Raw genomic sequence first — 11,765 nt, 5'->3', positions numbered from 1 at the left:
ATCGCTCTTCTCTTCATTTTCATTTCTTTTTTCTCTTTTCTCCCCTTCTTTTCTCTCTCATCGATTCGTGTCGAGAGCGTACCGACGACGGCCCGACGATGAGCTTTCCTTCTCCTTTTCGTATTTCGACGTATTCGAAAGGAAAACAAAATGAAAGGAGCAAAAGAAAGAGAAAGTAAAAATCTCGCTAAAGGGTTCCAAAGCGTACGTTTACGATTTCGCATTTCGCGAGTTCGACTTACGCGTTTCTCTCTTCTTTTAGCGATTTTCACACTGTCTGTTCTCTCTCCTCTCTCTCTCTCTCTTTCTTTCATTCATTCATTCATTCATTCATCTTTTCCTTTTTTTTTCTTCTATTCATCAGAACAAATGTCCTCGTCAGTTTTGCATTCTTCTTTTTTTTCTTTTTCACTTGTGGAAGACGAGCGCTTTGCACTGCTCAACGAAAGTCATCGTGCTTTCATTTTTCTTCCTTTACTTTTTTTCTTTTCTCTTTCTCTCTATCTATCTATCTATCTCTATCTCTCTCTCTCTCTCTCTCTCTCTCTCTCTCTCTCTCTCTCTCTCTCTCTCTCTCTCTCTCTCTCTCTCTCTCTCTCTCTCTCTCTCTTTCTCTCCCGTGCCTCTCTCTCTTTCTTTAACTTTCTGTCCATCGTAAGGAAAACAAAAAAAGAGAAAGAGGAAGAATTCAACGTATCTTGAGATTCAATCAGTATCCATCTCGCACGATCTCGAGCTCGTTGTACCTTCGAACATGATACTGCATCTTTCGTCGTCAGAACGATCGATTAAAGATCTATTAGAGGCAAAAGACAAAAGTTTACGAAGTTGCATCGCTCCCAAGCCCATTCGAACTTCGCCATGTTCCTCCTAATTCGTACTTTACGACGTTCTTTTTACGAGAACGTTTCTCGTATCTCGACTTTTCGATCCCCGACGAAAGGAAATCTGCTTTAAGAAAATTAACTATGGGACGGCCGGGTCTCGTTGCTCGGCATGCTCCTCGATTGTTTATACCGCCGACACTTGGGCGTCCTCGTCATCTGGAACATTTCAAAGAGACTTTAGACGATTTCGATCGATCGAAGGAAAAAAAGAAAATGCTCGACGTATATCCTCGCGAGAAAATGCTTTTCGATATCTTTTTCTTAATCTCCGTCGTCTCTTATTATATTTTTCTTTTTTTTTTTTTTCATTTATTTATTTATTTTATTTTCAAGAATTTCGACCGACGATCTTTTTAAACGTCATCAAAAACATGGAAGAGGATGTAAGGACGATTTTACAGGCTATGCCGTTACTACGTATTCACGTCTCCGAAAACAAGAGAAAGTAAAAAGAAAAAAAATAAATAAATGCGAAAATTATGATCGAGACCGAATCGAGAGACGCTAGGATTGGGAAGGGAGGAAGGGAGGGAATTAGGGAGGGTGTGTGAAAGGAAAAGACGTGCAAGTTGGGCGCAAGCAAGCGAGCCATGCCGCGGCGTCATCACGCAAGTAAGAGAGAAAACGATACTGAGGAGATTAGCTCCTCTTATGTGTTCGTTGTGTGCTCACATATATATATATATATATATATATATATGTGTGTGTATATCCCTGTTAACGATACTCGTTGATGCGGAAAAATATTTTTCGCGATAAATATTATATGAAGGCAAAAAGTGCAGGAATGAGTACAATCATATAGGAATAATTCATTCGATTGTTGGTGAGGGGTGGACGATGCGAGGGAGGATAAAAATTATTCGTGATAAGTATGCATATCGAGATGCTTTCAATGGGATGCAATGGTGTAGTGTACGATGCTCACACACAAAAAAAAAAGAAAGAAAAATTAACAAGTAAACATAAAAAATTAAATCTCTCGTTAACGAGTTATGGCAAGCAGCATTTCGTGTCGACAATTTAACACTTTTGGTTTAGCGAGGAATTATTTACAAAACCGTACGAGGTCGTTCGAACGGTACATTTTCACACATATAACATAATCTTGACAAATTCTTGGATTATTCTGCAGTCGATTGATAACGTAGTAATGTTATATCGATGACTCACGTTAGTTCGCCTTTCTATAAAAATAATTTTAATGATTTTGTTCGATGTTCATTAATATTAACAAGATGAAGGATCGTAGCTGAATAACGATGTAAACTGAAGACTTCGTGAAACGTAATCGGAGGGTAACCTTGTGAACGAACAAAAACGAAAGAAAAAAGTTTCAGAGAAAAAAAGTATAAATAAATAATAAGTTAATTTAATCAATATATAGTTTACGCAAACTACTAATTAAACGTAAGTTTCTTACGTTATCTCTATCTCTACAACAATCGTCTCGATGATGCTTTATTAACGCTATATAAGTATATATATAAATAATATATATACTATAATTATCAACTGCAATCGGCAATCAGATTTGATAACTATGGACAAGCCCAAAGCATCTCTACGGAGCTCTACGAAACAAACTACGATTGAAATAAAAATCCTTCGAGGCGCAAACGATACACAACGCCTTTCCACTGCTGTCCTCCGTATTTCCAAAGTTACCCTTCCGTTGTAATGGCTCTGAAAATGTCTCGTCTCTGAAGAAAGTCGGAACTGTGTCACGAGTAAGATGGAAAAGGTAGAAAGAATAGAGAACAACGATCGGAGCCGATCGTCGTCGTATTTAGAGTATGTAGAGTAGGAGAACGAAAGTACACGTACGTACATTTATATATATATACATATATATGTATACATATATATATATATACACACACAACATACGTTCGTATACATTCGTAATAGAAACATTCACTCTCGTGAATGAGAAAGTACGAAAATAAAAATGATAGACGAATCTACGTGTAAACTCGTACGTAACGCATACACACGAGTAATATAGAGATACGTGTAAAAAAAAAAAAAGTAAACGTATCCAGTCACGTAGACGCGTTTGTTTACGTAAGAAAAAAGAGAAGCGCGAAAGTAGAGGGTGCGAAGTATTCGATTGTGTGTTGTAGTACCATCTTCGTGATCGGTCCGATAGGTAACTCCTTCGTGGCTGTGAGCACGGCCGAGCCTGTGTAATCTTGCCATCTGCGCTGCGACTTTGTAAGCCGGTGGTTGGCGGCACTGACTACCACCCATGCCGGCCAGGCCGGCTCTCATCGACGCGTTCGACGTCATCGTCGTCATGGATGTAAGGTTCGTCATAATGGTCGTTGTCCCTGCGCTTGGTGGGCCCTGGACTCCGGCCAGACCGGAACCTGAAAACCCTCGACTTTCTTTCTCTCGATTCTCACCACCAGCAAAGAAACAACAACAACAACGCAAAAACCTACGACTCCCTATCTATTCTATTCTATTCTTTTCTTTTCTTTTCTTTTCTTTTTTCTATTCTCCATTAGTATCGCCAGCAAATCAAATCAAAACCCTTTGGGAAACCATGTCGAATCGTCGAACAAATCCGCGACTGGGATCTATCGATCCGTCGAGCGTGTTTCTCTTACTGTAATGACCTTGATCTCTTTTAATTTTTATACTTCTCACATTTACATACCGTTACTTTATTCCCTAGGATAGGAAACTCGATAAGAAAATCGATAAGGAGCGCTAAAAATTTGTATCGTAACGATAACGGAACAATTCTGTAAACATACGAGAAGAAATTTCTTCCGCCATTTTCTCATGTATGTATGTATGTCAACCGGTTAATTTCTTTACGACGCTTTACACGAAGTTCCGTGATTTAGCTGATACAGTTACAAGTTCTTTTCAATTATATAGGCCAATATATCGAATTACAAAAGTCGTCACAGAGGAATCACGCTAGCTCGGGATCGAAATCGGGAATAAGCGAGCGGTTTTAACCGCCAACGCTCGCCACGATTCACCGTTGTGTCCGACCAACAAAACAGAGAGAGAGAGAAAGAAAGAGAAAGAGAAAGAGAAAGAGAAAGAGAAAGAGAGAGAGAGAGAGAGAGAGAGAGAAAGAGATATAGAAGAGAGAAAGGAGAAGTGATAAAAAAAAAAAAAATAAATAAATAAATACAGAAAAAAAAAAACAAGGAAGGAAACCAACACGTACACGGAAAACCGTTCTCCACGTGGTTAGTACCCTGAAAAGAAGGCTTAGTATTCCGTTAAAGAGACCGAAGAGAGCATGCACCACGCAGAGATAAACAGTAAAACACCGAGATGCAACACGTTGCAATTTTCTATAATAGCACGCAACCAGCAACACAAGCAAAACGCGGGCAAGCAAGCAAGCATGCATGTATACGTACATACATACATACATACATACATATATACATACATACATAAAGCAATAATGCGATGGGGATGCACTAGCATTCTTCTGCCAGCTATAATTTTATCATACAAGTATAGTTAATTTGTTATGCAAGCTACCTTTTTCTTTTCTTTTTTGTCATCTTTTCTTTTTCACAATCAATCAAGGTTCATATTATAATATCGCTCATTATGATGCATGCAAACGAACAACACGTTGGCTCTTTGAAAACATCCCTACAAAATCGATTTCAATATATGGTAATGATCATTAAGCTCATTAAAAAGTCTATCCTTGAATTAAAAAGATAGTTATATTTTTTTTCTTTCTTTCTTTTTTTTTTTTTTTAACGAACGAGCCCACATTCGTTGCAGTCATTAGAGCGATTTATTTGAAATGAAATGCATGGAATTGAAAGGAAATGATAGAATGAGAATATGAGACAGAGACAGAAAGAGAGAGAGAGAAAGAGAGAGAGAGAGAGAGAAGTCGAGAAAGTAAAGATAAAGCGCAATAGCAGCAGTGAAAGAGATAGCAGGTAGACGCAGCAGACTCACCTTGAGGGGTTTGGGGTTCGTGATGGTGATGATCGTGATAATGTTGGTGATGATGATGATTGTGGTTGTGATTCTGGTTGTGGTTGGCAGGAAGCGGAGGTAACACTGCTACAGCGTGAGGAAACGGTGGAGCACCACCTCTCATAATTGACCCTGCACCATACACAGAGGCCACATACGATTGTTTTCTTTTTTAACTATCTATCTTTTTTTTTTATTTTTTTCTCCTGTCTTTCTTCTCTTTCTCTTCAACGTTATAAATCTCTTTTTCTCTTGGATTTTTTTATATACAAGTATACATATATGTACATGTATGTATGTGTGTATATATATATATCATGTATATTTATATATGTATATATATATATATATATACACACACACAAATAGACAGACAGAAGCATGAGCCACTTTTTGGAGAGCAAGTGTAAAAGAGAAATGAGACAGCCGCGCTCTTTTTCGTTTCCCGTTCATAAAAATGACGGAGACGTATAATATATTACAAAATATTTTTTCGAGTGCACGAGAAACGGCAGGTCGTTTGCTATACAAAAGCTGAATGTTGTGGTAATATCGTAATCATAAAAAAAAAAAAGAAAAAGAAAAAAAAATACAAAAAAAAAAGAAGAAGATAAGCTGAAAGCGACGATTTATGCAAGCTATGGAATTTCCAAGATGTATATATTAAAAACGATTATATAAAAAAAACAGGTGCGAATATACAAGCTGCACGATTTTTTTTTTTCTTTTTTGTTTGTTTTTCTACCGATATTTTCGTTACAACAATATTAACGAAGTAATTATACCAATAGAACTACGCGCTAATGAATGTCCCCAATGTCATCAAATTTACAAGCAATATGCATATATATATATATATTTTAGCTATTTTAAACTTTCGAAAATGCGTAGTAAATAATTGTGAAAAATATCTAAATTATTCTATCAAATTCTTGTTTCTCATCTATGAATGATGAAACTATATTAATTTAATTCGAAAGCAGAGTAAAGGAAAAAAAATTTGTTGACAACAATTCGAAACGCATGCTTTTAATAACACATAGACAGAAAAGACTTACGTATATTTTAAGACCTTTTTCCTAAGACGTAGAATAAACTTGTAAATTTGATGATATATATTTAAAATAAATCCTGTACAGAGATATACATATGTAAGACGATCGACTTTTTCGCGAAGGAGAGAAAATGAAGATGAACGGCCATGGGACATACGTTTCTTCGAAATTAAAGCTCGACCAGATCATTAAAATTCGACGAAGGATTCGTAGCAGAGGAAAATACTTTTGATAAAGGATAATACACATTAAAACGATCGATATTAAATTGATAATTAAAACATTTCTACAAATCATTCGCGTTTCCTCGATTCGTACTCGTGTCTACGCATTAACGCGTCAAAGAAAATGTCCGAATGATAAGAATTAAAAAGAAAAAAAAAAAAAAGAGAAAAAGAGAGAGAGAAGGAAAGAAACATACGATTAAAACGTATAATTCAAAAGTAATAATCATAGTTCTCTTTTACAAGAAAATATATCAACCCTTTGATGAAACTCTTTAGATGTATCACCAAATTGTAAATTGAATAGATAAATAAAATGCGAGGACACGTGTATCGTGAGTTCGCGCGTTGATTTATAACAAATCTTCATGATGATAAAGGGACTAATTCGATCGAAGAAGAAAATTCTTCGATAAAAAGAAAACAAAATTAAATCAATGAAAAATAAGAAGAAAAAGACTTATCTAACAGTGCACTAATTTATTATCTACCACAATTTTTCGCTATGATACGATAAACGAACGGACTATAAATATTATATATATATATAAAATAAAAAAGAACAAAAAAAAAGAACAAAAAAAGGCGAGAAACAATCGGAATTTCAATGTAAATCGTTAGAAACTGAAAGAGGACCGTTAGAGAGAAATATACCGGGCGTTAAATAAGTCTCTCTCTCGTCTAACGAGAACAGCTCCACAACTCGTTTCTAAGAATACTTTATACTCACTACACGATGCTACGGAATGGAGGACGATAAAGAAGTCACGAGCACAGGATCGTTCGCCTTCCTTATCACGTAAAATTACGTACCTTGCATGGCGGAATGCCGTCTTTGCGGTGGTGGCGGACTGCCACCTGCCTCTACGCTGCTTCCACTATGACTGTCCAGTTGAGTACTGTGACCGCTATCACTGCTCGTCACCGAACCTACGCACACGTCCCCAAGACACTTCCATCACTAAACACGTTCGAAATATCCGAGTCTCGTCCTGCTGCGGCCGCTGAACGCTCATTCTTTTTTTTCTTTTTTTTTTTCTTTCTTTTCTTTTTTTTTCTTATTTCTGTTTGCTCTTTTTACGTTATCGATTCGACTTTTTTTTCCTGGGCAGGGGGAGGACCGGAGAGATTGGTGTTAAGGGCACCGCACCGCGCGCGCTATGTAATAAAAGCGATTGCTACTCTAAGCTCTAACAAAGAGGCAGAGACAAGCTCGATCGTGGAGAGATCCTTTCGATTTGCTCGACAAACTAGATACACTACGTTCTAATTTGCAAATATCGAGATGTAATAAAATTAATTAATAACTAATTTATCAGCTACTATATATATATATATATGTATGTATATAGTGTTAGAAAAGAATGAATATAATACTCATCGATGAGATCTCAAAGCCGTCTCTCGTTTAATAAGTTGACGTAGATACGCGCGTGCCTCTCATCTCAAATAATCTTTCTTTCTCCTGGAAACGAACGAAAGACGTGAATTCACGCGGTTTCCTCGTATGTCCCATGGTCAAAGAGAGAAAGAGTAAGAGAGAGGGAGAAAGAGAGAGAGAGAGAGAGAGAAAGAGAGGTAAGGAGAGAGAAAAAGAATTTTGGATCCGAAGCGAAGAAAATCAAACGCTTCGTTTCTGGATAAGGATCGAGGTAATTTTGTTACCTAACGGCTGATCGATAAAAAGCGCGAGCTACGGTAATAATACGGCATAACAATATGCGTGTGTATATATGAATATAAGAAACTAAATAACATGGAACATTTATGAATTGCGTAAACGGCTGTGCAGCGTGCAGACAAAATGGACTTCCTCTCGTTACGAGACCTGACCAAGTGTACGTTACGAGCAATGATAAGGTGCGTGGATGGTTATGTCGCGAGATGCATGCCCGTGATATATCGTGTAAAGTAGCAACCTTCAAATCGAAACTGTCCAAACTCGCATTTTCTCATTCGCATTTATCGAGAAACTTTCTACGATATCGATTAACCCGTTTTATGTTTAACTATATTATTAACGAACAATGGTTTAATTTGATATTATCATCCAATAAACTTGATGAAAAATCGTAATTAGCAATAGGGTAATTAGTTTGTAAAACGGTTCCAACGCGATTACACGTAATGGTTATTAGATTAAAAGCTTCCTCGAGCGTAAGCGATGTAATGTGATTTAGGAAATATGAACGAGGAATCGCAACTTTGGACAGTTGTGATTAGAATCGGCGAAGGTATGAAATAAACGAACGATATGAAATTTCGAATAGCGTGAAAGATACGAAAAGAACGTCTACTTTGCTAATACTTCTCGGCAGCATCTCGTTCCAAACCATTCGAAGTGATACGAAAGATCGAACTTACCGCTCGTTAAGGTTTTCCGTAATGGTTGAAGATTACTCAGACTTGTGACACTGCTACTCTCGGCACTGAGATCGACAGGTGGTGGTAAACTCGAAGGTGTATCACTGTGCGATCTTTCGTGCATCGGAACTCTACTACCGGAACCGACTCTTCTCGGTGCACCAGGACTCGGCTCGAGTCCGCTAGAGTGCAATGCCAATCCAGGTACTGGAAGGGGTGGTGGACAATGTTTAGGTTGATACGGTCGAGTTTTGTGAGGATCTGAAAGAGCCAACATCTTCCTTACTGCCTGAGGCGAGGCAGCTCCGAACTTTGTACCTAAGAAAAATGAAACTTTGTTAAGGTCCCGTTAGATAGGTCCGAACGATAGATACATAGATAGATACGTAGATATGTAAATAATGACGCAATCAAGGACATTTTCGATCATTTTATAAAGACAACCGACCTTGTATGCTCTTTCTTCCCTCGCTCGTGCTGCTGGCACTACTCGTAGTTGAAAGCGTAGGAGAAGGATGCCTTCTCCCCCGGCTTCCAGTGAGTGGTACCGCCGCAGCAATGGCGACAGCACCGGCATGAGGTTCGCAATCGACGGAAAGAGCGTGCAATCGTTCCTCGTCGGTAATCACTTTCATGTTCGCGAGATATGCCTTTACTCTTCGAACCATTTGTGCTTCTTCGAACATTTTCTTCGGATTCGGTGCCGCTGCCGACTTCTTACGTCGTTTGACCGTTGCTGTTTGACCACCTATACATTTGTACGGATTTTTATTTGCAAATGCATACTCGAACAGATAACGTGACACAATCAATTAAATTCTCTCCAAAGACTATATCTGTTATATACCTTGATTACCCGTTGTCATTTGATTCAATGCTACCATCGCGGAACTCGGTGGTTGTCCACCTCTTTCCAACATGGTCAACAGATCGTACGGAGACGAACACATATTCGTCAACGTTCGGACCTCCTTCGCGATCATTCTGAGCTTCTCGAAATTCACCAAACCTTCTACTCTAGAATCGTTACCCAGATGAATAAAGGTCAAATCTTTTTTGACTACAGGATAGAAGGGTATCTATATGTTTCATAGAGAAATATAATCGATTAAACGATACAACCTTTTCGTAAATACGTTCTAAAGCATTATAATAATTCCTTACGATCGGTGGTTGCGTTTGTTCGGACGCTACTAGTTGACGGTATTTACTCATGTTGCGACTAGGATCCATTAATTCTTGTAGATCACTGAATAATCTCTGATATTTACTTGGCAGTTTTTCCCAAGATGCTCTCAATCTCGACACCGCGCCATGACCAAGACCAGATACAATTGCGAACATCGAATTAAAATTTTTACATTCTTTGCATTGTCCTAATGGGATCAGATAAAAACAATTGAGGCAGGAATTTCAATTATACCCAAGTCCGTATAAGTACGCCCACGGAGGTTTATAAAGAAAACTTACGAGCTATTTTTATAAATTGTTTTATAATCTTGCTACGGCGTACAAGATTGTGCTCGGAACAAACTTCCGTAACGACCCAAAACATTTCTCTATTGACTAGCTCCGCGAACTGACTGAGCATTGGTATTCCGTACCTGCTCTTTAATTCAAATAAATCGTCCACATACTCTGTAGATTCGATTTGTCTGTAAAATACAACGATTATCTGATGTAATATATAAAAGAAAAGGAAAAGGAAATAATAATAATAATAATAATAATAAAAAGCTGGACAAGTTCATAAAGATAACTCACCTAAATATACTAAAATCCTGTAGAGTCAATTGGATGGCTACCTCCACAGCATTTAATTGTAGAAAATGTACTTGAGATTCACGGATAAGTTCCGGCGCTTGCTCGTCCGCTACTAAAGTCTCGGATATACCGTTAGTCTTTAAATAATAACGCGAACTTAAACCGATTCTTTCTGCAAGATTTTGCAGCTGCTCTGGTAATCTACGCTGCTTAATCATCCCACCTTCGCCAACACTCACTTCCGCCAAAGAGAAATTCGAACTACTCTCGGTGATACCAAACTCCTGTAGCGCGAGCATTACCACCTTAAGAAAAAAGAAAGAAAAAAATTAAAAAATAAAGAAACAGGGGAAAAGAAAAATAAACGACCGATATGAAAACCAATCGCATTATATAAACGCGATATTCTTTTTGATATAACTCAAATTACCTCGTGCGCCGTTGTCTCTTTGTGAATGAGAAGATATTTACAAGTTTGATCAGCCTTGTAAACCTTTAATACGTGTTCCGGATAATCCGGTGCTCTAAGATCATCGTAACAATATAATGATGTAAGATCTGGATTACTTTTCGAGTGATAAAGATTAGTTGTGGTTTGTGAACCGCACGTTCCTGGCGGTGTATGTGGTGGAGCGAGAGGATCATCTAAGTGCACACCATCGCTGTAAAACGAAGAAGACAAATCATCCAGTTTTACAAATATTTTCTAAATGAAGCATGTATATGAAGTATATATCGCACGCGTATCTTATAATACTAACTTGATTGTATTCTTTGGCAGTATATTCATTTTCATAAGTGCTTTTTGTAATCTCCGTTTAGGTCCAAGAGTCATAAATCCTTTATGCTCTTTTTTAGCATCCTTACAAGGAGAAACATTACTATCTGCTATCAAGAGATGAACCCCACCTACTAAAGGATTCAAGGGATTTACTGGAGTTATAGGATCAACGTGAGTAGAGAGTCTTGCGCGTGGATCAGACTGAAGTCTAGGAATTTCTGGCTTATTTGCCCTTCCTCTTGGCCTTGGAGAATTGTCTGGCATTTGGAGCATTTCCTTGAAAGCTACACACATATAATCGAATGTTCAAACATGTTCTATATTTAAGCGTAATTATTTCCGCAAACGCTTACCGAGAAGATTAGATTTTACAGTGATACTGAGATGAGTGGAACTCCTTAGAATTTCCAACGCTTTGGCATGATTAACATGCTCGAAGCTTTGCCCGTTCACTTCCAAAATTTGATCGCCACGTTTTAAACCAACGTCCTCAGCCTTCGATCTCTTATCAACTTTTGAAATAAAAATTCCAAAACCCCTTTCATAACCACCTAAAATGCTAAAGTGGAGAATTTCGTCTCTGTTAGGCCTTGCTAATGTTACATTCCGCGTCCTTGCCTTTGCCGCGCAGGCTATATTTAATAATCTAAAAATTTCCGATGAAAGATATATATTACTTTTAGCAAAAAATTTTATACAATCTTACACTTGC

General features: G+C 37.8%; 1 protein-coding gene across 20 annotated transcripts in view; it reads right to left on the bottom strand.

The window, feature by feature from the left end:
- Positions 1 to 515: 515 nt before the first annotated feature.
- The window catches only part of LOC127071423 (rap guanine nucleotide exchange factor 2-like), a 115,972-nt gene continuing 104,722 nt past the window's right edge, over positions 516 to 11,765 (bottom strand). For 13 of the 20 annotated variants that reach the window (XM_051010742.1, XM_051010717.1, XM_051010689.1 and 10 more), the window contains 12 exons: positions 11,407 to 11,699; positions 11,034 to 11,337; positions 10,703 to 10,934; positions 10,273 to 10,577; positions 9,979 to 10,163; positions 9,673 to 9,884; positions 9,356 to 9,587; positions 8,957 to 9,256; positions 8,509 to 8,826; positions 6,958 to 7,074; positions 3,017 to 3,259; positions 516 to 1,043 (listed from right to left, as the gene is read on the bottom strand). In XM_051010742.1, coding sequence (XP_050866699.1) covers positions 1,012 to 1,043; positions 3,017 to 3,259; positions 6,958 to 7,074; positions 8,509 to 8,826; positions 8,957 to 9,256; positions 9,356 to 9,587; positions 9,673 to 9,884; positions 9,979 to 10,163; positions 10,273 to 10,577; positions 10,703 to 10,934; positions 11,034 to 11,337; positions 11,407 to 11,699 — 2,773 coding nt within the window. In that variant the 3' untranslated portion in view covers positions 516 to 1,011. Of the gene's footprint in view, positions 1,044 to 3,016; positions 3,260 to 4,844; positions 4,998 to 5,164; positions 6,245 to 6,957; positions 7,610 to 8,508; positions 8,827 to 8,956; positions 9,257 to 9,355; positions 9,588 to 9,672; positions 9,885 to 9,978; positions 10,164 to 10,272; positions 10,578 to 10,702; positions 10,935 to 11,033; positions 11,338 to 11,406; positions 11,700 to 11,765 lie in introns of those variants that run through there. The other 7 variants (XM_051010757.1, XM_051010733.1, XM_051010772.1 and 4 more) reach the window with 6 other exon arrangements.

This window comes from Vespula vulgaris, chromosome 1 (genome assembly GCF_905475345.1).
Source record: "Vespula vulgaris chromosome 1, iyVesVulg1.1, whole genome shotgun sequence".
Taxonomy (NCBI): domain Eukaryota; kingdom Metazoa; phylum Arthropoda; class Insecta; order Hymenoptera; family Vespidae; genus Vespula; species Vespula vulgaris.
The sequence above is the reverse complement of the archived record's forward strand: the minus strand, read 5'-3'. Positions and strand labels throughout refer to the sequence as shown.